Source organism: Paramormyrops kingsleyae, chromosome 10, assembly GCF_048594095.1.
Source record: "Paramormyrops kingsleyae isolate MSU_618 chromosome 10, PKINGS_0.4, whole genome shotgun sequence".
In the NCBI taxonomy this organism is placed as follows: domain Eukaryota; kingdom Metazoa; phylum Chordata; class Actinopteri; order Osteoglossiformes; family Mormyridae; genus Paramormyrops; species Paramormyrops kingsleyae.
In genome coordinates, this window is record NC_132806.1 from 2,869,131 (window position 1) to 2,896,067 (window position 26,937).

At 41.2% G+C, this 26,937-nt stretch overlaps 1 protein-coding gene across 1 annotated transcript in view; it reads left to right on the top strand.

Moving 5' to 3' along the window:
- The first annotated feature begins 9,026 nt into the window (after positions 1-9,026).
- Positions 9,027-26,937, top strand: part of LOC111851986 (putative transcription factor p65 homolog) — a 28,479-nt gene continuing 10,568 nt past the window's right edge. Inside the window, exons 1-6 of the mRNA XM_023827407.2 lie at positions 9,027-9,285; positions 15,987-16,022; positions 17,757-17,893; positions 23,662-23,807; positions 25,037-25,128; positions 25,241-25,375. Coding sequence (XP_023683175.1) covers positions 9,279-9,285; positions 15,987-16,022; positions 17,757-17,893; positions 23,662-23,807; positions 25,037-25,128; positions 25,241-25,375 — 553 coding nt within the window. The 5' untranslated portion in view covers positions 9,027-9,278. The remainder of the gene's footprint in view (positions 9,286-15,986; positions 16,023-17,756; positions 17,894-23,661; positions 23,808-25,036; positions 25,129-25,240; positions 25,376-26,937) is intronic.

The window sequence follows — 26,937 nt, forward strand, 5'->3', positions numbered from 1 at the left end:
GCAACAGCACAAGGGACAAGCAAGACAACAAGAACCAGGACATGAAACTGAAACACGGACACAAACAGGGACGCCAAAAATGGAAACACAAGGCACAAAGGCACCAAGGACGGCAACAATGGAGGAACAGCAGCAAGGGGCACACCGACGAAAGGAGGAGTGAAGGGACCAGGAGAGAACAAAGGTGGAACAGGGGGACAGGGAGCAAAAGCAGGGGGCAAAGAGGGGAAGCAGGGGGCCGAAGGGACCCTAGGCGACCGTGAGGCAGGAGGCGGAGGTTACTCCGAAGGGGGTGAGGAAGAAGGTGCAGGTGACTGACGAGGTGGAGCTGGGGGAACCACAGGTGACTGACGAGTCACCGCAGGGGGAGCTGGAGCCGGGGGGACCGAATGCGACCGCTGAGCTGAAGCAAGGAGGAACCGAAGGTGAACCCGGCACAAACTTTAAAGTGCAGGTTCACTTTCCAAAAGCCTGCAAATAAATGAGTTATTCCAGGTTCCCCTCCACCATGTCTGTGGCTGCTGGTGCAGTCTGCTCCTGTGCTTTATGCCTGAGCAGCCACTGTGTCTTGGCGGATGGCGGTCCGGCCGCACAGAAACCGTTACCATGAGGGGTAGGACACAGCTTTCAGAGTGTACTGCTGCTGAACACCCCTGAAACTATGGCAGGGGTCAAACACTGCGCAAGCACTAAGAACTGTCCCACATTACCCTAAGTCAGGGTTTGGCAATTAGTTTAAACTGTGGGCCCCTTTGTTCAACAGTGCTCTGTATAGGGCCAGTATAATTTTACAGATGCATGAAATTGCAGCTATGTTTTGAATGGGTTTTGTCTGAGTATTAGTTATTTTAAGAATAACCATAAGAACAGTACAGCCTCTTCAGGGTGGGAATTTAGCATACTAATTAGTAAGATACAAGGTCACCTTTGTTGGGAAATACATAAGTTGTGTAAAGCTATTCAAACAGTTGTCTATATCAGATAGCTTTTGTGAGATATAAAAATAAAGAGGGCAAATATTTTTCTAGGTATGTTGGATCTGGCCCACAGACTGCCATTGACCGACCTACCACCTGTACTGTAGTGGTTCTACATTATAGCTAAACAGCTAAAATTTGTTTTATATCATTTCTGAATTTGGGTATAAGTCTAAAGTAGTAAAAAAGTGGTCTTTTTAGTTATGCAAATGGTTTCATTATATTGAATCTTAAAATAACTAATGGCATGAAACACCCAGTTACTACATCGTATAAAACTCCAACTTCAGTGACTATGTTGTTCAGTGCCTACTGCCTAGCGTCCCCTATGTTGTTGTTGTTGTTTAAGAATAGATTAAAAAGCCTTTTGGTGACAATTGACTCTTTTTGTGAGACATCATGAGGTAAATAAATATTTCGTCATTAAAACCATTCATCCAACATAACATTTATGTTTTTATATTCCAAACATTTCTGATTTAAGGCACTGTAATATTTATATTCTTCATAGAGTAAAATGTACATTAATAATCCATAAATTCCTAATAACAAATAAGATAAAAAGATAGCTGAAGTTAGCTTCGGAGTGTTGTTGGAGTAACTGATTTTTGCTATCTTGATTTTGTCATGGAATGGCTGGGGTGCTTTGGGAAGCCCTGTTCAATCCACCCAACAAGATTTCAGTAAATGTCAGGAAAAGATATGTGTTAATGTTGTAATATGAATTGTATTGTTTAACTGTATTCGTTGTGTTTACAGTAAATTACCCTTGTGTTTGTAAGCCGCACTGTGGATTGTCCATTCTATCATGGCACGCCATAACATATAATCTCTCCAGTGTGTTCTGCGTCTGCGCTGGTGCCTTTCCCCAGTTGAACATGCCCAGAACACCTCCCCAGGGAGGCATCAAGAAGACACCCTAGAAGGATGCCCAAATGACCACCACTGGCTCCATTTGATGTGGAAGAGCACATCAAATGGAGGCGCGTGGTGGCCCTCCCGAATGTCCGAGCTCCACACCCAATCTCTAAGGGTGAGCGCAGACACCCTGTGGAGGAAATTCATTTGTACTGCTTGTATCCATGACGTCAGTACCATTGACCAAAAGGTAGGTGAGGATTGGAACGTAGACTGACAGGTAAATTGACCCTGGCGGAGTCCAACGCCCACCGGGAATGAGTCTAACCTCCTGGCAGTAATGCAAACCAAGATTTCATCATGGTTACATAGGGACCTAATGACCTGTAACAGCGGCCCTGACATCCCATATTCCTGAAGCTCCCCCTGATGGACACGGTCATATGCCTTTTCCAAGGCCTCAAAACACATGTAGACTGGTTGGGCAAACTCTCCTGAACCTTCCAGCATTCTTGTGATACCCCTGATGTTTGAACACATCCTCTGGTCTTTCTTAAAAACTGGGACCAACACCCCAGTCTGTCAATATATATCATTTTTGTTTTATCTTGTTTTTTTTCGGTTGGCGTAAGTGCTTGACTGTTCTTGTTAATAAACAACGTGAGTGTTACCGACAGTGATCTAGTTGCAGCTGCTGGTGTCGCGCGAGCAGCATTTCTATCCGCGGAACTTCACAACAAACACCTGCGGGGTATATTTCTATAAGTACAGGATGGATCACCTGGAAATGTGAACGTTAACTACAATTTCTAGAATGACTGGATGGATCACCTAGAGATGTGCAAGTTACTAAAATATGTTTTTACCTGAATACTGTGAGTCCTTTGTATCAAGTATATCTGAAATTAGATGTATTCATTTGTTGCACATTCCACTTATATGACAATTTGCAGAATCTTTCACCACTGAGGTGGTTACTTGTAGTGATGGATAATTGAAGCCTCAGAAAACTCTTGCTGTATTTTCTGACCCCACTAGATGGTGCTCTCTGTTTAAAAAAAGTGCTGAGAGCATGCCCCAAAACAAGTCCAGCGCGCCATCTAGTGGGATCAAATAATATGGCGAGTAGTTCATGAAGCTTCATTTGGCCATCACTAATTGTATTCCTTTGAGTATGTTGTAGTGTCTATTTTGAAATGTTGTTTATATTATTTATAATGTTTATATAGTGGTACCTCGGAACTCGAGCTTAATCCGTTCAGAACTCGGGTTCGAATCCTAAAAAGTTCGAGTTCTGATCGAATTTTCCCCATAAGAAATAATGGAAAACCAATTCTGTACAATCAGGCACAGAGTGGGACTAATTTTCAGCCCAGCAGTTTTATGTCCAAGACCAGCTCATTTTGTCTTCGCCCCAGGGGACCACAATGCAAGCCTTATTATCCCAACAAATTAATTACTGACATTCTAAGAAGAAAATAAATAATAAATAGTATATTGAACTGTTCAAGCAGTCTGACTTTTTCAGCCCCACCAAGTCTCTTTCTAACATCCATTGTTTGAGAAACTTCCAGTGATTAACAACAGACTAAGTTCTAAATAACAACCAATCACACTGACGTGCGCGTCACGTATTTTCGTGTCAAATATCATCTGCTTTTACTCTGTCCTTTGCTGCCTCTAAGATGTATTGCTTCAATTTTCCTGTGATCTCATCAGTTTCAGTTCATCACCTACACAATGGGCGTACTAAGTTTGAAAAAAGATCCACCTTTTAAGTTATTAGTTAAATGTGAATGTGTCTACGATGGACCAATGCCCAAACCATATCCTCCTGAGTTCCCACCCATTCATTTATGTCCATTGTAGTGGACATTTTATTTTTGCATCTATCTTTTCACTGATGTTAGGAAATGTATTTATTCCTGTTGTGTACTAAAGAGGACATGCTGTGAAATTAAAAATAAAAATAAATTTGAAAAAATCTAAATTGTTGTCACATCCCGCTCCGTACGATCCCGATGTGTGCCACGCCCCCCTCATTACCTCGTGTTCAGCCCTGATTGTTCTCACCTGTTGCCTGTTCCGTTTACTTAGTCCTGTGTATATTAGTCCGCGTCTCCCCATGTCTGCCAGATCCGGCATTGTATTGTCTCGTTATTGTCCGTGCTTGCCTGTTTTGGTTCATTAAACCCAGTTCGACCTGAAGTCCTGGCTTGCTCTCCTGCTCGCCTCCTTCGCTGAACGTGACAATTGTAAGATGTGTTATTTCCGCCAAAGACAAATAACCTGAAATTGAAGGACACTTTTTTTTCCTTGGGTCTCAGGAGGATATTCCCATCTGGGGAATACAATTACAAGGAGAGGTTAGCGGAACTGAATCTGTTCAGCCTTGAGCAAAGGAGACTAAGGGGGGATATGATTCAGGTCTATAAGATTCTAACGGGTCTGGATGCTGTTCAGCCAAATGACTATTTCAATATTAGTCTAAATACTAGAACTCGTGGCCATAAGTGGAAATTAGCGGGAGAACATTTTAAAACAAATTTGAGGAAGCACTTCTTTACACAGCGTGTAGTCAGAGTATGGAATAGTCTTCCTGCTATTGTAGTGGAAGCTAAAACCATGGGTTCCTTTAAATCAGAGCTAGATAAGATTTTAACAACTCTGAGATATTAGGTAAGTTCTCCCCAAACGAGCTTGATGGGCCGAATGGCCTCCTCTCGTTTGTAAATTTCTTATGTTCTTATGTTCTTACTACAGTCAGCACACATTGGTCCTTAAAGACTTTAGGTATGTGCAAGCAAGAAGACCTGCAGACCTGACTTGTTTACACCAGTTCTATCAGGGAAAATGGGGCAAAAACTTATTGTAGGAAGTTTGTGGAAGGCTTCTTGTAAAACCTTCACACAGCTCAGACGAAGCAGGCAGGACTCTTTTCTGCTTTCTGCAGGATTAGCTCTGCTGCAGCCGCCCACAGGAAGGTTGCACGCATCACGAAGGGGATGGGGGAAAGCCCTATGAAGCCTGATCCTCAGAAGAGTTGAAACTGCCAGAGAGCCAATGGGGTCATGCCTGTTGGGGACCGGAACTGGTGTGGTGCTGAGGTATCGCCCGCTGTACGGCAGCACTCATGGCCTAATCTGAGGTGGCCCATCCGGGTAGGTGCATGGAATGTCTCGTCTCTCCAGCATGGTGACCATGTTTCTGTGCTAGTGGAGGAGCCTCATAAACACCACATTTCAGTGGTGGTACTCTCTGAGGTACGTAGTATAGGAAGTGGCCATATCTCTGTAGGTGGGTATACCTATTATTGGTCTGGTTGCTCTGATGGTTGCCATACTCAGGGAGTAGCTGTTGCTGTAGTGGATCGGCTCCTTCCGAAGGTGTCTGATGTCACTCCTTTCAATTAATGTATTATGAGACTCAGGCTAAGGCACTCTTTGGGTGTCTTGTCTGTTGTCTCAGTGTATTCTTTGACTGCGGTGAATGACGTCTCGATGAGGGAGACATTTTATTTGCATCTTTGCTTGGTGGTTGATGGGTACCCAAAAGATGACATTCCTCTGGTCATGTGTGACTTCAGTGCGACAACTGGCACTGACAGGACTGGCTATGTGGATTGTGTCGGTACCCACAGGTTTGGCGACCGTGTGAAAGTGGTTACATGTTCCTTGACTTTGCAAGGGCTTGTGGGTCGCTGGATCCTGGTTCCAGTGCCCTGAGCCACATCATTGGACTTGGTACTCCAATGCTGGTGGTGTGGAGAAGGACATCAATCACATCCTTGTGACCAGATGCTGGAGGCTCTTACTGAACTGTATGACCTACAGAAGTGCCCAGTTTGTGAATTCTGACCACAGACTTGTTCTTGCTACTCTGAAGATTCAACTTAGGTTCAGTAGGTTACCACCTACTGGGAGAATGAGGCTGGACCTGGCCAGACTCCAAGATCAGGCTGTTTCTAATGTGTTTGCATGCAGTTTGTGTGAGGACCTTGCAGACTTGGGTGTGACTGCTGATTCTAATGTGATGTGGAAGACCTTCCGTGGCAAGACTCTGAAGGTTGTTGAGGGTTGGGTTGGTGTTGCCAGTGATCCCAGAAGGAGGTTTTTCATCTTGCAGGACACCCTGATATTATCTAGAGGAGTCGCAGCGCGCAGCTTTATGGCAACTCTGGTCTGTACCAGAAACTGAGAAATACGGCTGCAAGGACACTGAAGGCAGATAAGCAGGTGTTTGTTAGAGGGATTTTTTTAAACTATGGTTTAGCAAGCCATGTCCTGCTTACAGAGGAACTGAAGCATTACACACATACAAATCTGTTCCTTGGAGAATCACAGTCAGGGGAGGTGATGGAATGGTCCTTACGAATGGCACTGCAGCTGTGACCTGCTGGGCCGGCTACTTTGAACAACTGTTTAAAGCTGATCCTTTGACTAGGATGTTAGATATCTCTGGTTCCACAGTTCTTGAGGCTGATCCTCTGATTAGCTGTGAACCACCCATTCGCACTGTGATTGCACAGATGGTGAACCAACTGAGGGTAGGGAAAGCTGCAGGGATCTGTGGTATCCAGGCTGGTGCTAAGGCAGTCCTCCTGGCATTGCAAGCAATCTTTGCTTCCATTTGGGAGACAGGCATCATCCAAACTGACTGGGAAATGGGATTTGATGTCCCTATCTGGAAAGGGTGATTGCTTATATTACAGCAGTTACAGGGGCATAAAATTGCTCTTAGTGTCAGGTGAGGTCCTTGCTTGGGACATCCTCATTAGGGTCTGCATTCTGTTTTTACGCCTAAGAAGTCTACCATTGACTGCATCCTCGCACTGAGGGTTGTCATGGTTGGCAAATGCGAATATCAAGTTTCTTCACAGCCTTCAAAGCGTTCGACTCAGTTGATCAAGCTGCCCTGTGGGACATCTTGAGTCTTCGCGGGATCCCCCTGAAGTTGCTGAACGTCATGGCTGTATATTGGTACTGTGAGTGCTGTGCAGAGTGGAGGCAGAACCTCTGTGTTCTTCCCAGTTGATTCTGGGGTTTGTTAGGGGTGTGTTCTGGCTCCTACTCTGTTCAGTGCTTGCATGGACTAGTTGTTAGGCAGTTGTTGTGGGGTCTGGAGGCTGTGGGGCATCTGTTGATGAAGAAAAATTCACTGATCTTGACTTTGCCAATGATGCTGTGATCTTTGCGGAGTCAGTGGAGGCTATGATTGGGGCTCTCAAGAGACCAAGCGAGGAGTCTGAGTGTCTGGGCTTGCGAGTTTTATTAAAGTATATTATTATTATTATTATTAAGAACATTGCATTGTGAGGGAGTGTCACTTACGGCACTACGGCCATGTGGCACACTTCCCTGAGGGTGATCCGGCTCACAGGATCCTCACTGCTGAGGACCCAAGCGGCTGGACCAGGCCAAGGGGACACCCATGTAACACCTGGCTGCGGCATTTCTGGAGGCTTGGACTGGACCGCGTGTCGGCTTGGGTGTGGCAGCACACTGCACCAGTGCATGCTCCCCAACCTGACCTGACCTAATGTACCTCTTGGTATTCAGCTGTGTAATGGGTAAACCCAGAGTTATTTACTTTTTACTGATTAATAAAAGCTTTCTTCTGTCTCTCCTGCCTCTAAGTCGAGGCTCCATAATCTTGGGGTTACACCGGATCAGTCTCTAAGCCTTGACTGTTTCAGTGGACTCTTTTAAAAAACAGCTCAAAACCTTTCTTTTTAGTCAGGCTTTTACTCAGAGCTGAGTAATCTTTGTTTTATCTATGTGTTTTGTTTTTACAGCAGGTTTTATGAATTTTGTTTGCCGTTTATGTACTGTTTTATACTTTGTCTCTCTAGTTTTGTATTCTTTCCCCTGTTTTACTACTGTATAGCGCTTTGTGACTTTTTGTCTGAGATAAGCGCTTTATAAATAAATTACTTATGTGATTTGTAGCAATTTCATTGGTTTTATATTTTATTTTCAAATTGTGTTTTACATCTGAAATTTAAAGTAACATTAGTTATATTTAAAGAATTTAATCACACATTGATTTACACTGTGATTCGCCTGGCTGGTATTAGGTGTCAGGTTATAGAAAATTAATCAACACCCTTGTGACCAATCAGATTTGAAAACAACAGTTTTCAAACAGTGCTAGGGTATAATTTCCCAAAAAAAGGTTTGATTTACTTCCTCTTGAAAGTAACTTATCCCTTTGCTGTAGTATCAACACAGTGTTAAAGCATCTAGGAAAGAGGAAGAAAACTTATTTATCTAGTCGTTTGATTGAATGATCTGCCATACACTCTATTTATGACTTTCCTCAGCTGTATCTCCCATGGCTGTTTCACACCAACTCTTTTTCCAACTTATGTGGTAAGTATTATTGATAACCAAGGGCGTAGGTTTGGTTTTGACACTGGTATAGACTAAATCAGCCCCGAAACCCCGCCCCCCTATACACACAGGGTACTCTCACAATATCGGTGGGGTCACGTCCCTATTATCTGTACCTAAATCTGGTCCGTTAACCTGGCTAATGCTGCTAAGCCTAAGATCAGTGTATTTAGCCTATTTGAATTGGACACTGTAACAATTAGAACAAATGGAGTTAAATAACAGGCATCATATATCCTCTTACTCATAATACTCACAGCTGAGGCAGTAAGCAGTCAAATATAACAAAAAGTACTAAGGAGTTTATGATCCTTCGTTATCATTTCAGAAGTGTTGCAAGATTCTCCTAGGTGTGGAAGGGCCGTTTGCATCGGTGATATGACTAACATTCCTACACGTTTCCAGCTGCAGAACAGGAGAAATTAACAATTCAGAGCTCGTTCCTGTACCACCATAACCTCCGACTTCATTACTACTTTCAGGTATCACTTCAACAATCATTCATACGAAAATGATTACATTACTGCTACGCTTCCACTGGTTTCAAGTATAAACATCAGTACTGCTGCTACTAGTCTATTAATAGAACCACTTTTGAACTACTAGCATATCAGCATGATATATATTTTTATATATACTGTTATTAAATTGCCACGTATGCTGTCGATCCACCTGTTGCTTGAGTCACATTTTTTTTTAAAATTGAACAAAATAAACATCTAAACGTACGATTCAACTGTAGAATGTCCTACAGTCATTAGCAGGCCGGTGCGGCGCAGTTTCTTGCGCTTCTGTTAAAAGCCTACACGCTTCTCCTCGCTTTTGCGTCATTAGGGTATTTCCGTGCTTTTTTGGAGGGGTGGGACGGCCAAGCGAAAAGCATGGGAAAGCGACACCGCCGTGTTGCGCTGAGCTGTTGCGGCACGTAAACGCTTCAGTCGGAAAGAAATTACAATTGTTATAAATCAACTTATTTGCTTTTACAAGGCCGGAAGCTTTCAAGGTTACACGGCTCAGTGAATACGTCTGGCGGATTTCGGATACAGAAAAAATGGATGGTAAGTTTACACGTACTGCAAGAACGTAGTTTTCCCCCATAAAAGTCTCGGTGTTTGTTTTCGTGTCGGGGAAAACCCCCTTTTCACAGCGCTAATACAGCAGGAGGAGCCACCAATGAAAGACTGTCAGGGATATCAGTTGTCTGATTGTTACCGAAAGTATTTTGAGCTACTTTTCCTGGTTGTAGTTTCTGTTATGGCGCGTATATTATTGTGATCGTTCTGCCGCCCCGAAATTGACACCTGCGATCGGGGGCTTTATCGGCCGGTTTCGTTTTCTGTTTTGGTGTTTGTATATAGCACACATCACTTGCAACTGGTTGGTCAGATTTAGATAGTTTGTGCTGAAGATGTTTCAGTCGTTGTTTTTTTTTAAAACACTTGTTACGGCGGTTACCCTTGGATTTTGCGTTTAATTCTTTAGAAACCAGTTCGGACAGCCGAATCCAGTCACTGTGACGTTGCGTTAATCACATATAGCTGCTGCAGTAATGTACTGGCTCAAACGGGTGACTGAAGCTCATTCACAATTACTGCTGATACCTGTGATGGTGAAGCTAGTATGCGAATGATATGGACATGGAGATGGCCAGGAACACTAATAAAAAGGCCTGTCAGTCTATATGGAGTAGTGTAGACTGTAGAGACACCTCATACTACTCACAAACTAATCAAGTCTGATGGTTTTGAAGACCAGTCATTGAGTACAAGTCACACTGATTGATTCATATCAATAATATACGCACCTAAGCCTAGGTCATGCTCTTCCGTCTGCGCTTTCGGGCTCTGGACGGTTGTGAGTGCGGACTCTTGTGTACACTACATTTGTCCATAGACACAGCAACATTTTCAAATCTTTGCAACAAAATTACCCACCCAACCAGTCCTCTTGATGATTTTTATAGTCAAGATTTTAAAATGGCAGAGTCGTACTGCCAGTATGAAAAATTAGATATGTGGGTACCTCCATACCAACAAAATATATTTCTTCTATTGTTTCTTTGTTGACTTCTGCTCCATGAAAGTCAGTGCTGCCACTTACTTTAAACACCTGGTAAATTTCCTTGCACATGCGCAGTCAACGCGCACCAACATAAAAATCTGGGCTACACATGCACTGTCTGGCACACACCCCAGGAGATGAAAATATCATTACTCACCCTGTGTGCTCCTGGGAAAGTAAGAAAAGTGGCCTTTATACTTGAAGCCTGTGAGCCTATCTCCAGCATTCAGTGTCTCTGTAGAAATCACATATGGTGACCTGATGGAACTTCTGGGTCACGCATCTGTGATCACACTGTGGTCTTCATATTGCGGCGCGCTGAGTGCTGGGTGTAATGACCCTCCTCAAGTGCCCCACCCACTCTGCCACATGTTATCTGAATAATGGGTCATTAATGGAAATGGTGCAGCCCTGCATAGTACAAGCAGGTATAGAAAATGAATGGATGGATATTATGTTACACATCTTGGTTCACTTTCATATTTTAAGAAATGTTATCTATGGTATGGAAAATTAGATTACAGTTTTTTTAAGATAATATAGTAATGGCTGCAGTGGTTAATTCGTGGATGTTATTTGTGCACCAGAGCTTGTACACGTGTGGCTCAGTGAGTTAGGATGTCGTGTATGTGGGTTTCGGTGAAACCCTCTGCTAAATACAACTCCAATTCCAAAAAAGTTGGGATGTTGTGCAAATTGTAAATAAAAACAGAATGCAATGATATGGAAATCTCATAAACCCATATTTTATTCATAACAAAACATAGAAAACTAATCAAATGTTTAATCTGAGAAAATGTATAATTTTAAGGAAAAGATAAGGTAATTTTGAATGTCATGCCAGCAACACGTCTCAAAAAAGTTGAGACAGGGCCATGTTTACCACTGGGCGGCATCCCCTCTTTTTTTAACAACAGTCTGTAAATGTCTGGGGACTGAGGAGATAAGTTGCTCGAGTTTTGTGAGAGAAATGTTGTCCCATTCTTTTCAGATACAGGATTCTAATTGCTCAACTGTCCTAGGTCTTCTGTGTTGTAATTTTCATTTTATGATGCGCCAAATGTTCTCAGTGAGTGAAAGATTTGGACCACTGGCAGGCTAGTTCAGTACCTGTACCCTTCTTCTACAAATCCATTATGTTGTAATTGATGCTGTGTGTGGTTTGGCATTGTCATGTTGGAAAATGGAAGGTCTTCCCTGAAAGAGATGTCGTCTGGATGGCAGCATATGTTTCTCTAGAACCTGGATATACCTTTCAGCATTGATGGTGCCTTTCCAGATATGCAAGTTGCCCATGCCATATGTACTAATGCACCCCCATACATCAGAGATGCTGGCTTTTGAACTGATTGCCGACAACACGCTGGGTGGTCCTTCTCCTCTTTAGTCTGGATGATACGGCACCCCTGGTTTCCAAAAAGAATTTCAAATTTAGATTTGTTTGACCACAGAACAGTTTTCCACGTAGCCACAGTCCATTTTAAATGAGCTTTGGCCCAGACAAGACGTCAGCGCTTCTGGATAATGTTCAAATACAGCTTCTTCTTTGAATGATAGAGTTTTAACTGGCATCTTTGAATGGAACGGCAAATTGTTCACTGATAACATTTTCTGGAAATATTCCTTAGCCCATTTAATGATTTCCATTGCAGAATCATGCCTATTTGTTAGGCAGTGCTGCCTAAGGGCCTGAAGATCATGGGCATCCAGAATACTTGTCTGTTACACACAAAGGTTTCTCCAGATTCTCTGAATCTTTTGATTATATTATGTACTGTAGATGATGATATTTTTGACCTCTTTGCAATTTTACACCGAGGAAGTTTTTTTCTGAAATTGCTCCACTATTTGCAGTTTTAGGGGGATTGGTGATCCTCTGTCCATCTTTACTTCTGAAAGACACTGCAACTCTAAGATGCTCTTTTTATACCCAGTCATGTTACTGACCTGTTGCCAGTTGACCTAATTATTTGCAAATTGTTCCTCCAGCTGTTGGGTTTCTGTACAACTAACTTTTCCAGCCTCCTATTGCCCCCGTCCCAACTTTTTTGAGATGTGTTGCTGTCAGGAAATTGAAAATGAGCCAATATTTTTCACTAAATAGCAACATGTCTCATTTTAAAATTTTTTACATGTTTTATATGTTCTATTGTGAATAAAATATCAGTTTATGAGATTTCTATGTCATTGCATTCCGTTGTTAACAATTTACCCTGTGTCCCAACTTTTTTGGAATCAGGGTTGTAAATAAAATGTCAAGTAAGAAGAAAAAATGATTGTCTGAAATTCACTCTGGTTCTAAATACTTTTACATTCAAGTATGTAATCATATTAAGTAATAACAGCATATCATCAACTTTTGCTTGTCTTATTAATTTACATTTTTATAACAGCACATGTATAATGTATAAAGAATAAACCACATTACTAAATTTACTGTGACATTTTTAAATGAAGCTTGTGTATCTCATCTTAAGTGAAGAGCTTACTCTGCCTTTGTGTGTGTGTGTGTGTCTGTGTGTGTGAACATTGTTTCAGTTTGATTTGGTGAAGCAAGCATTGATTAAATTGTTCTGACGGCTTGACCTGAGAGCACCTTTGTCATTCAGAAACATGATCACATGGTTGCATATATTTATATTTGGAAATCAAAGGCAATTGAGTTTTGCCGGGTTACTACCAAGTCAACAGGTTAAATGAGTGCAAAGTATTTATTTAATTCATACAGCTGTTGGCTGTCTTCCTTTTCATGGAAGCCCTCGACACAGAAACAGTGGCGGTTTGACCTTTTGGATGCACATCTGAAACTCTCCATTTCTTAGTGTGCTGGAAAGGCTTCGCTTATTTGTTTTGCGTGTTTTTCCACTTCAGGAAACTGGAGCAAATGCGCTAATGTGGTGAGAAAATTAGAGTGTGTCATTGTTGGTCACACTGTTACAAAGGCTTGAGAGTAAAAGCAGCACTCTGTGTGGAAAGATCCTAATGTACTGATCAATGCATCTTATATAAACATATAGTGCTGCTTTACTTTTGCCATGTTTCTCATCGCTTTCAGGGAAAAAAAGTTGACGTTATTCCCAGAATATTTCTCAGAATTTAAAAGTTTTCAGATTGGCCAGGAAATATTATGGCAAGTGTGTCTTCTCCTCTGAGTTTGCTGCACTTATTGTAATGCAGTTGTTAAGGTAATACTTTTTAACAGGGAGATGGTAAACTTCTTATACGTTCTTGTATGTCTAAAGAAAATTATTTTTCTTTCTAAAGATAAAGTTTTTGGAATAGCTAATATTTTTCTAAAAATAGTTGCCTAAGAAGTGGGAGTCATCTTATAATCAGAACTGACTCCATCACTTATTATACATCACTTATACATTAACTGGAGGCAGGATTCAAATCTATACTGGAGCTGCAAGGTGCAGTCACTGCAGTGCTATTCAGGGTTCACTGTGTCACCCAGAAAACCAACAAGAGAGAGTACAGTGAAAATGCAGTGTTGCTCACTCCCCATCAAGTTTCTAAAATTAAGCAGGAGGTTGGCAGGTGACTGTGAAATGTAAGGACCAGAAGCAGAGAGAGGTTTCAGGGTCCAACCTGTGCCTCAGAGGAAGGAAGGTGATCGGGACACAAAGGAAAGGGGGCGGGAGACTGCGGGAAGCGGGGGGTGGGGTGGCGGTGCGAGACAGAGCCGGTTCACACAGAGTTTAGAAAGAGCGCAGGGACAGGCACTGACACGCTCTGGAAGTGCTGTCTGCCACAGTATGCTGCACCTACTGCATGGAGCACCTCAGAACGGCTCACTGCTTATATCTGTCCTGGTTATTTGTTCTAAAACATGTCTGGCACAGGCAGACTGCTCCTAAATTCAACACTCAGTCACCAGAATGTTGTTCCCAGATGTGACCTGTTATATTCGATGTTTTGTAGCATTCAGTCAAATTAAGTGGGTAGTATCTCTTGACACAGGCCCTCAGAGCACACTGTGTGTTGGTGTCCAATGAAGACGTGTATTGTCCCTCCATCTACAAACTGTTTATCCTGGTCAGGGTCTCGAGGGGCCTGGAACCCATCCCAGGCGCACATGAAGGAGGCGGGGCTACATCCTGCAGGGGTTGCCAGTCCGCTGCAGGGCACTTAGTACGTGTTGGGACTTTGTGAGGGAAAACCACACAACATGGGGAGAACATGCAAACCGTGCACACATGGAGCGGGTGGGAGATCCACACCCTTAGCCCTGGAAGTGTTAGCCAATTACTTACTTAATTACTTGGGCATAATTGTGATATTTATTTGGCATGTAGTAGGATTCCAGTCACATCGCTGAACACAGCCTGTAAATCATGTATTTTGGCATTCCCAGCACTTGATTGTTTGTAAAATTTTAAGTGGAATAAAAATATTTTATTTTTAAGTCCTTTAGTTGATTTTTAAAGCCTCTGGGTGAGCAATAATTTAAATTATGAACAATACTGTATTCAGTTCAAGGGGCAACATCAAAGTCATTTTAAACCATTTCAATTAAGCCTACAGGTAGGGTAAATGCTACTGGATACAGTTTAAATCATGTGACATTACAGCCCATCCATCCATTCTCTGAAACTGCTTATCCTGTTCAGGGTCGTGGATGATCCGGAGCCTATGGGCGCAAGGCTGGGAATAACCCAGGATGGGGCACCAAGCCATTGCAGGGCGCACACACGCACGCGCACAGCATTCACACCTATGAGTAATGTGGCAACTACAGTTAACCTCAGCATATTTTTGGACTGTGGGGGGAAACTGGAGTACCTGAAGGAACCCCCACAACAATAGGCACATTCCACACATGGGCACCATGATGGAGACTCAAACCTTGGTCCCAGAGGTGTGAGGTAGCAGTGCTAATCACTGCGCCACCCTGCTGCCCCTCACTACAGCCCAGTCAAAGGTGATTAACAAGGAGGCCAGCTAGACTGAAAAGCAGCATACAAATGGGTAGTGAGGATCAGGAATGTAGCTTCATTAAGATACTGATTTACACAATTCTACAGAAGGTGGGGTGCTGGTGTAATTTAAAAAACATAGCATAGATGAGTAAGGGAAAGTGCACCAGGAGTATCTATTCTATGGAAAATGGTTATTGTATTACTAACCCTGACTTAATAAAAGTTTTTTTTTGTTGAAGTTTTTGCATCAAGTATATATGAAGCAAGTGAGGAAGTAAATACATCTGTGAAAGGAATTTCTTTAAATTTCTTGAAGGGAAGAATGATACTGAATGATTAAACACCTTTTCCCTGGTTACACAGAGCTGTGAGCTGTAGCGTGTTAATGGAGCTTCCACAATATGTAAACAGGAGTGGTATTAGGTGTCCCTCTGAAACTGCATTTACCTATAACTATAACTATAACCAGCCTATTTTCAGAAAAACTGTTTCTATTCTCATTTTAAAATGCCATGCTTATCTTTACCGCAGCAAAAAAAAAAGTTATAGCTAAAATTAATTTGAAAACAGGAAAACAATTTAATGATAATGTATTTTCTGAGCAAGGGCAAGGAGGTGGTAGCTCTGGGAGCCAAAACATCATGAACATTTATACTGCAGATAATCACTGCTTTTATAAATCAGTGCTACACAAATGGCACTGAGGACTTACTGCTATAATGTAAATATCACTGCCTTGTGATTTTGGTTAACGTGCATCTCTTCTTTCTGAACAGTGCTGTGTAACTGGGGTCTGACCACCATGAGCCAAGGTAAGGAAAGCCATTTATCAGTCATGTACTGTCTGTACCATGTACTGAGATCTATTGTTTGAGTTTTTGATACCTGGAATATTCCAAAAAAAAATTTGAGACTTAATGTTTGTCATTCAGGCTTGTGGAGGTATTTCTCCAGAATGTGCTAGTAATTGTATTCCAGGAGTGAATATGGAGTTTTGGACTAGTTGGCCACCACAGACACTTTCTTGTTAGTGGGATAACTTAAAAAGTAATTGACCGATTTTTTTCAGACTTTGAAGACGCATTGTAGGTTCTGATACAAATTGCCCTGTGATTGAAGCAACACCACTTAGTGGCAGCAAAGGGAAAGGCGAAAGCAAATGACATTTGACCTTGTCAAGGGATTCTGTAGAAGACACTTGTAACTAAAAGTATGGGGGCAGTGTGTGGCTCAGTGGGCTAAGTCTGTGTGCCTGTAATCAAAAAGTCACTGGTTCAAACTCAGCCTCAGCACATCTGTGGCTCCTTGAGCAAGGCCCTTAACCCTCAGCTCCCTGGGCACCGCTGCAGGGGGCTGCCCTTCGTGGACAGCTTACTCTACAAAGGGCAAGTTGAGGGAGGCGTAAAGAAGACAATTTCTCCACGGGAATCAATAAAGTATCGATTATTATTATTATTTTACCTTTTCAAACTTTGCTGAAAAATGCTATGAGTGTTTATCTGGAAGTGCTCAAATTTTGAGCCAATTGCACCAAAACTGAAGCAACAGCGCTTAGTGGCAATAAAGAGATGGGTGACTGCAGAAGGTGCTTGATCTTGTAAACAGCATAACACTATTTGATTTTATTACTCTGTTTAGTCTATTTGTTCTTTGATGGATCTTATTACCACTTTGCAAAAATATTATATGGATGGACAACTTACACCAGAGACAAAACCTGTAGCACTAGGCAACAGTGGATGGAAAGGGAGGCTGCAGGAGCCATCTTGTGAGCACAGGAAATGTGAAAGTATGGATATTCTAAAATTATCGGTAGCAATCCAATAGCTGGTCTGTGTAATTTATTGTTGGGGAATTTAATTGTGTTGCTTAGCCCTAGTCCTAGTCAGTTTTGGGACAAGAAAGAATAGAGGTTATCTGGTGAACCTGATTACACTGAGACAAGTCACACAAAATTCAGCTTTTAATAAAGATTTTACTGGGGAGGTGGGGATACTCTGCTGGGTAGGCTTGGGTGGTATTACAGAAATATTTACGTTATACCTTGGTATTGTCGCTCTGCAAAATTTATCATGAGGGATTTCCCCCCCCCGCGCCAAAATACTGGAGTAGCAATGCTTTTGAAAATAGTCTAAATACCATAAACAGTAGTATAATGTAAGGATGGGATGTTAGTATGAAAAATTATATACTTTTCAAACTTAGTGTAGGGGTGCTAGCGATAGAGGCTGGATGGTGTGGGGGAGGAGTAGGGATTAGATGGGGGAGGGAGGGTGATAGGGCAGTCTCAGGGATACAATCCTGTGTCCACAGCAACTAGTTGTATTTATAATTTCAAAGAATTTCTAACAATTGAGATTGTTGGAATGAATGGTGAAATGATTGAACTTTCTGTGGCTTGAGTATTGACAAATGAGTCATTAGAATCATGACTTGTTTTCTTTTAAATAAACAAAACCATCCATATTTCGGGAGACTTGTAGGAGAATGCAGGGGACCTGAACTGGCCTGTGACATCACGCCGCCTCCTCTGTCTCTGCCCACAGGCCCCCCTTTTCTGGAGATCATTGAGCAGCCCAAGCAGAGAGGCATGAGATTCAGGTACAAGTGTGAGGGCAGATCAGCAGGAAGCATCCCAGGAGAGAACAGTAATGATACCACAAAGACTCATCCTGCCATTAAGGTGAGCGTGTCTGCTTTACCTACTGTGTGTAATAGGGGTGTAACAATACATCGATTTGTATCGATATATCGATTCAACGGCAAACGATCCGATGCATCGATATGACCGCATAAATATCGATAAGTGCGTTTTTATTTTCTCGCCTGTTCCAGTATTGTTTTCATGATCCACTCCGACGTATACATGGTCTGCACCAGGGGTGCCCAATACGTCAATGGCGATCTACTGGTCGATTGCAAAGGTAGTCTGGGTAGACCGTATGGCATAAAAAATAGAGGATGGATGACGCGTTCAACCGCGCCAGCTGCTGCAAGCTACCGAGTCGCCTAGTTAGCCTAACTTAAGAAAGGGTATAAAAATGAATGGGGGAGCTGGACCAAGTAAGAAGCCAAAAACCTACCACTTTTTTCCACCATGTCATATTCGAAGTGCATTTGCCTCATCTGTCAGTCTACCATGGCTATTCCGAAGAAGGGAAATGTGGAGCGGCATTTTCGGACTGTTCATAAAAACTACGACATTAACTTCCCTCCGAAAAGCAAGCTGAGAAATAGAAAGGTGAAGGAACTAAAATCCCAGTTCAGTTCAAAAATACTTTATTCATCCCAAAGGGATATTAATATGAATAATAGTAATAATAATAAATAATATTAAAGAATACTCAATATTTTTTATACATAAATATATGTTTTGCATTTATATAGTAGGTAGATCATTTTGACTTGATCATTTATAAGTAGCTCGCAAGCTAGTGTACCTTCAGAGCGTGTGTTTAATACGGCAGGTGACATTGTGTGCTCTGAGCATAGCGTCCTATCTCCTGAACACGTTGACCATTTAATTTTTCTTTTAAAAAAAACTTCTCAAAGAAGAATACTGACATACTTGTTTCACCGCAGAAGTCAGTCATGTTGATCTTCCTCATTCTGCATGTCTGTCCATGCAATGTTTTTTATTTGACTTTATTGCACTTTATTTTATTTGTTATTGTTGTATCCCAGCGTAGCTACGGCGAGCGAGCAGGGAACGAGGAATCAGGGTCAGGCAGGCGGAAATCCAACAAATGGTGGGGGGGTTTATTGCAAGCACAGCACACAACACGGGGAAAACTTCAGTGACAGATCTGGACGACAGACTCTGACGTGGACTTAAATACACAGGACTAGGAAGAAACAGCTGGGAACATTCGGGATTGCACGCGAAGTTAATGAGGGGCGTAGCGCACAGTTCTGGGTCATACGAGTAGGTCATGACAGTTATGGACATACTTTTGGTTACACTTTTGTATTTGTCTGGAGAAGACTTAATTAAAAAAAAATTTCAACATGTTAATCTACATCCATCCAAAATTTTTACCTTATTGCACTTTATTTTGCTTGATTTATGGGACATACTTGACTACACTAGATTTTGTTTATAGTTCCCGATAAAATATGATAAAATGCTAATTATATTTTGATTCATTGAAGTGTAAAGGATTGTGTGAAATTTCATTATTTCGAATACAATCCCCAGTATCGAACTGAATCGTATCGTATTGTATCATATCGTCGGAATTTCTGAGGTATCAAAAAAAATCCAACCATTGGCTTAAGGAATCGATATTGTATGGTATCACGAGGAAAGGTGTGATTTACACCCCTAGTGTGTACAGTGAAAATCAAATTACTAGCAATCCGCAGCTTGTTTTGAGGGCCAAAGGATGGTTTGTAGCACAGATAATGTCATTACTTCTTTACTTCAAGGCTTCATTTTTTCTTAAAATGTCATTAGGATTCCCCTTAAAGAAATTCAGAACATGAAAAAAAGACAAGAAATTCAAAGGGCTGCAAACTGAAATCTAATTTTAATAAATAACAATACAAAAATAACTTTTTTAATTGTAAGGCGTAAAACTAATAATATGTCGACAGTACTGTTTGTTGCTGGGTTTTTCCTGACTTCCTCACCACTCATTCTAGTGGGCAGATTGGACATGCCTGGAAGTGACCAGCCCATCCGTTTTGAAAAATAAAATGCTGTGTCCCATTTTGAACTAATACTAGACAAATGATATTATCAAAACAGTACCATGTGATGTGCTCCACTAACTCAATCAACCAACCTTGCAGTGTGTTTGTTCACCATAAGTTGCTTGTTCTACCGTATGATTGGTTGGAATTGCATTTGTTTCTGTCTCATTGGTAGTCGACGGATCAAATTTCAAACTTTTTGTGGGTGAAGATCTGGAGCTAACCAAATACATTGACCAAATTTTGAGACTGGTGACTGCAGAAGGCACTGGACCTTGTGAACACGATATCTCAAAAGGAATTTGATGGATGTTATTTCTATTTCACAAAAAAACATTATATGGATGAAGCTGTACACCTGAAAATTGAAGCAGTTACTGAACATGATGGCCTGTGGTCTGTTTCATTCAAATTGCACCAAAACTGAAGTAGTGTTACTTAATGAGCATGATTACATACCCTATACTACAGAAAATCATTGTATGTCTTATGGACCTAATTCATAACCACCTAACCTTGATGACTTTGCTTGTGCTCCTGGCTCTCGTTTGGCCCCAGGACTCTGGGGTTGGCTAACAAGACCAGCTTATTTCTTTCTCTGCTGTACCTCTTTGCCTCTCTCTAGTGATACCGTGCCTTACGTTTCTCTCTGGACTTTATCTTCATTCACTTATATTGAGTCCTGACTTACTTAAATCTGACACATTATCTGGCTAAGCAAAATTGTGCTTTGTGATAGTTATATTTGAATAGCATTACATGATATACATGAGTATAGCATTACATGATCCCCGGATTGTAGGAATAAAAGTTTTTTCTTGGTAAAATATTCCTGTAATTACACTAATAATCAACGGATGATTTTTAAAGTACTGTAATTGGAGCTTGTTGAATGAAGTACAACATAACATGTCTTATCTTGCATTGTAACCAAGCACACCAAACACAGAAAATGAGAACATCATCAAGCTTCTCAAGAATGGTGTCCGTCTTGTATATGTCCATAAGATAACATCTTGGATGTTCAATAGGTTTTCCCGCTTAGTAGTTATGATTTAGCTAAACGGCAAAATGCATAATTTCTGCATAAAGTTTTTTTTCCTCCACAAAAGATTTTATTGAATTTTATTGCTACTAAAAGTGGGATTTGGATTTGGTATTAGCCTACTGAAAAGCAAATATAATAGTCAACTTTTATAAAAGCCTGCAAATTCAGAATATGACTAGGTTATAATTTTATCGTGCATGTAAAAATTCAGGACATCCCATTTATTTTCTAGGACATGTCGACAGTCTGTTCATTTTCCATTACTGGAAAATGATTTGTTACAAATTCCAGTTTTTCCGGTTTTCCAGGATGTGTGAGAGCCTTGTGAAAGTTCTTAACCTCTTCTGCACCCATTCTGATGCCAATGATTGTTGCCGGAGATTACATGGCTGTGTACTTAATTATACACCTGTGTCAGCAACAGCTGGGGCTCAATTAGCCAACACCTCTAATTAAGAGTGTTGTCCACATGTGGTGTTTCACACTGTATAAAACCAGTGTTTTTTGAGGGCTTAATTAAATAGAAAACTCACATGACCATGAACACTTTCATCCTGTATGTCATGTTTGTTTTTAATTATGTATTTGATTCCTGGGTTTATATTGTTATATTACGATATTGTATTTTATGTTGACATTGCTTGTCTTCCTGGAAATCTAGTTTTTGGTTATGTACTTGATATTACAGGAATTAAGTGTTTAGTTTTAACAGTAGTCAAACTGCATAAAATTTACAAGCTAAAGTGTTCATGGGACACATTGAAAGTAACTTGGCTTCATCTTATTAGCCTTGTTTTTGGAATACATTATGCTACAGAACAATGACTAACTATTCATACCCATTTCTTTAACATTTCTTTATCATTTTCTGAAGGGCATACATTTTGCATTATATATGTGTGGTTGTGTCTATCCAATCATTCATTCATTAATAAGCTATGCTGGTCAGGGTTGTGGGGGGACCTGGTGCATATTCCCGGCAGCATTGGGGTACACCTTGAACAATATGCCTTTCCCGTATTATTGGTGTGTGTGTGTGTGTGTGTGTGTGTGTATATATATATATATATATATATATATATATACAGTATATATATATATATATATATATATATATAAATGTTTGTAAAATATATATAAACATATAAAATAGAGCTGGGCAATTAATCAAATTTTAATTACAATTTCAATTAGGATTTTGGCTTCCAAAGATTGTCAGAACAAAATAATCAAGGTAAAACGATTATTCTGCCGCATTTCGTCTTGCAGTGATGCAGTTTCGTCTTGTGTTATAAATACGGAGCCCTTTTTATTTGTCTCTTTAGAGATCAAAGAAATCCACTGTTATAAAGACAAGTTTTTAATAACGTTCAATAAATGCCTGATATTTCCAAAGTCAGTGTGTAATCATGTTAAATAATCATGATCTCAATATTAACTAAAATAATTGTGATTGATTTTTGTCATAAACAAGCAGTCCTAATATATAAATATAACATAATATATTTATAATATATAAAGTTTATAATATATATGCTGATTAGCCAAAGCATTACGACCACCCCCATGTGAAGCGAATAATGTAAAAACGGTGCATGCCAAGATCTGGGATATATTAGACAGTAACGTGACATTCGGTACTCGTAGTCAAGATGTTAAATGCAGAAGAAATGGAGATAAAGATCTGAGTGACTTTGACAAGGGCGTAATCAGACCATCAATCAATCATGTCACTGAAACTGACCATGAGCGCCCGCAAGTCTAGCCATTTTGGAGATGCTCTGATCAAGTCATCTGGCCATAATGATGGAGCCCTTGTCAAAGTCACTCAGATCTTTACTTCTGCCCATTTGTTCTGTATTCAACACATCAACTATGAGTACCGAATGTTTTGTTACCAATTGTAGTGGTACTTTCTTTCTTTCCAATTTATAACCAATTTGGTGGCTGACACTTACCATCCACAAACAAAACTGATGTCCACAGAGCGATGTTATTCAAGCTAAAGTATTATTTATCTTAGTTGATGAAAAAAGGTAATATGCAGAAAGGGTTGAAAGGGTTAATTTAAATTAATAGACTGCACAAAAATTCTGTGCAGAAACATGGAGTGAGTCTCAGTATGTGTACTTTACAGTACTTGTGTTCTTGTGTACCCGTTTTATGTCATCTTCTATTGCCGAAGACCAGTTTGAATACTAAGAACACAAGTACAGAGGATGGTAAAAATCCCCGGATGTTGGTCTTGCTCTGCTCCAAATATCAAGGATTGCATCCACACTGAATGAGACCTATTCTGTGATTCTTTGTGCCCTAAGTTTGTTCTTGGAAGGCAAGTTAGCAAGACCAGTCTTTCCAAGACCACAAGTATGTCATTGCGTGAGGAGTGAGTGAGTGATTGAGTCTCTTCCTGTCCAGGCTACGGCTACCAGGCACTGGCACTGGCCTTTATGCTCTGATCGTTGTGCATGCAGGTTTTCACTGCAATTTCCTAATTAGATTACTAATTAGAGGACTGACTGGCTGAAGAGTCTTCACCCCTGGGTTCAAACAGCTGACCTAAAGGTTATCCCAAAAACCTGCAGACACACCAGCCCTTTGTGGTTAAGATTGGCCACCCTTGCACTAAACCATACTGTGGCATCAGTCTGTATGGCCAGAGTGAGCCGTAGAACTACAGGTATCATTTCTTTGTTTTACTGTTGCAGGTGCATAACTACACTGGTCCTGTCCATGTGAGAATCTCCTTGGTAACTAAGAACCACCCCTACAAGCCACACCCCCATGAGCTGGTTGGCAAGGACTGCAAACATGGCTTCTATGAGGCCACACTGCAGGACAGACGTGTGCACAGGTACTTGGTGTGTATGTTGTGTGAGGAGGTGTGCTTGGAGTGTATGTGTGATAAGGTTAATATTCAGGATTTGATTCTGAGAGTACCGTTTTGGCTAGAATACAAGAGTGTTTTTCTTAAAAAAAAAAAAAAAAAAACTGGGGTAGTCTATTAATTTAGAATTAGAATTAAAATATCATTATACACATGCAACAGTACATGGTGTAAATGATCTGCCTCTTTGCCGTACACTTCAAATGTAATCGTCAGAATCAATGCAGTTTTAGCAATATAATGTCATTTGAGTGGCGTCATGCTCCGTGCTCCACCTGCGAAGGGTCCTCAATGTGAATGTTTTCATTTGTTCTGATCCCACCCACTGTCCACGATTGGCTGACATAAATGTGACGCTGCAGGGTTGGTTAGCAGGACTAATTATGCAGTTCCTACATGCTTTGCACCACACCATGCATATCTTTAAATAGCGTCAATTCATTGTGTATTAGTTGTTAGGTGTATTCATGTATTTATTTTAATTGTAAATGTCATAACTGTATAACATTTCTTGTCTGTGCCTCTGTTAGGATTCAACCAATATTAGCTTTTAATAAAGTAACTTCCGTTTTAAAAGAGCTGTCATCTCCTTTATTAAAATGACTCAACCACTCACCACAATATTTAGGCTTGTGGAGTTTATAATATTGACTATCTATTCTCCCTCCCTAAACAATTCATTTGTTTTTTGGAATGTTTGCTGTGTAACACACTTATCGTAATTAAATTACCTGTGGTTGCTTTTTCTCAATGACATGGTTAACTTCTTATTGTTCTTCTAAAATATGTATGTATATATGTGTGTGTGTGTGTGTGTGTGTGTGTGTGTGTGTACACTGCAGGGCTCACACACACACACACACACACACACATAACTACAGGGCCAATTTAGAACCACCAATCAACCTATCCCGCATGATTTTGGACGGTGGGAGGAAACCAGAGCCCCCAGCGAAAACCCACGCGAACATGGGGAGAGAGTGCAGATTCTACACAGAAAGGACCCAGGACCCATATATAGATATGGAGTGGATTATAATCGGGTCATCTAATATTTGGGCCAAAACAAATATACTTGCTTTGTTTGACAATCAACACTTAAATAAATGTCAGACTTAAGACTTGAGCAGAGCACCTAATGTACTGAACTTTATTTTCAATGAAGAGTCCCTTGGTGGTTCATTTTTTAATTTCAGTTTTCAGAACCTGGGAATACAGTGTGTGAAGAAGAAAGACGTGAATGATGCCATTTCCTGCAGGCTCCAGACACAGAACAACCCTTTTAAAAGTTAGTACATGCTTTCAGGAACATACTATTCCACAAATACATTCCTACTGCGCTCTGCTGTTCTTCCACAGATGAAGACAGATGGCGGGGGTGTGTTTGTGCTGTGTTTCAGTACCGGAGGCGGAGGTGTGGGCGGAAGAGTTTGACCTGAACGCAGTACGGCTCTGCTTCCAGGCCTCCATCACTCTGCCGAACAGCCAGCTGTACTCACTGCAGCCTGTGGTGTCGCAGCCCATCTATGACAACAGTGAGTTTTTGTCACACGGTAACTGGACTGTCACCGCTGACAGACTGACACACAGCGTCACTCATTCAAACGCGGTACAGGGTAGGGTCATCCCATGATGACCAAACAGGTAAACACAAAAAATATAATTGTTTTCATCACTGTATTCCCTGGATAGAATACGTATGGTTTTGGGACCAGTATGCTGCCGCAGACACTTTCTCGTTAATATTAAAATTTATTGAGGGACAAGTGGATATTTTACCATGTGTGCAGCATGTGGCAAGAACTAAAACAAAGTATATTGCTCTGCCACTATAGACAGTTAGTTAAATGTGTGTGATTGTTATAACCTATGTTGTACAGTACATGTGACCCCTCCTCATACTCCTTCCACATCCTTCACCGGACCTGAGTGAAGCAGCCGTATGCCTTTTCCAAGTCCACAAAACACATGTAGACTGGCTGTGCAAACTCCCAAGAACCGGTATCCTTGTGAGAGTTATAAATGCTTTGTGAATCGCCACCTTATCTTAATGGAGGGGTTTCTATGCTTCTATGATCGTAGGAGCTTTGTTGTTCGGGGCAGTTGGCCCTGGTAGGGTCTTCCAAAGCAAATTGGTCCTAGGTGAGCAGTCAAACAATATGCAGTTGTCATAGATCCCTGTGAAGATTAACAGAAAGGATCATGTGACCCCACCCGAATTGGGGATACTGGGGCCCTGCTCTTGAGCCAAGTCTGGGAGGGGAGATTGTCGACATGTGCCTGGTGGCCAGACCTCTTCCCATAGGGCCCAACCAGGAAGAAATCAAAAGATTTACATGGGTCCGCCCTCCTGTGGGCCCACCACGTACATGGGGGGCTGTGGGGGTTGGGTGCAATGTAAATAGGGTGACACTCGGCAGACCAAACATCGGCTGCCAAATATGGCTCTGCAAACCCCTCACAATAAGTAGATTTAATGGGAAACATTTCAATAAACAAATGTATTATCTGGGGGGAGAAGGAGAGATGGTAGTCTACACTAGTCTAGATAATCTATATTATAAGGTCCACAACGGCAGGGAGCGCAGAATGTTTTTGATGCCTCAGACCCTCATAAAGTGCCAGACATGTATTGCAGCAAAGTTAATTTAATGAAGGAGATGACAGCTCTTTTAAAATGAAAGACGATCTATTTATTAACAGCCGCTATTGGTTTAAAACTAGCAGCGACAGTCAACAATTTACCAACAAGCCAACAATTTACACGATACTCATGGTTACATGCTACTGGAATATACACCTTCCACAGCAAACATTTCACAGTTATGACATTTACCTTTAGCATAAATATACAAATGTGCATATTAACAAACGAAAAAGTTAATCTCAGGGACCCTACTCAGGAGGGGCACTGAAACTTGGCCCTCACAATCCCCCAACCTAAACCCTATAGTGCTGGTTTGGGATGAGTTGAATCGAAAAAGTAAGTGCAAGGTACTTGTGCTGAAAACTTCTGGAAACTTCTTCGCGCACGAATGTGTCCACACGGCAAGTGGCAAACCACTTGGTGCAAGTGAAAAGTTTGCTTTCGCATTCA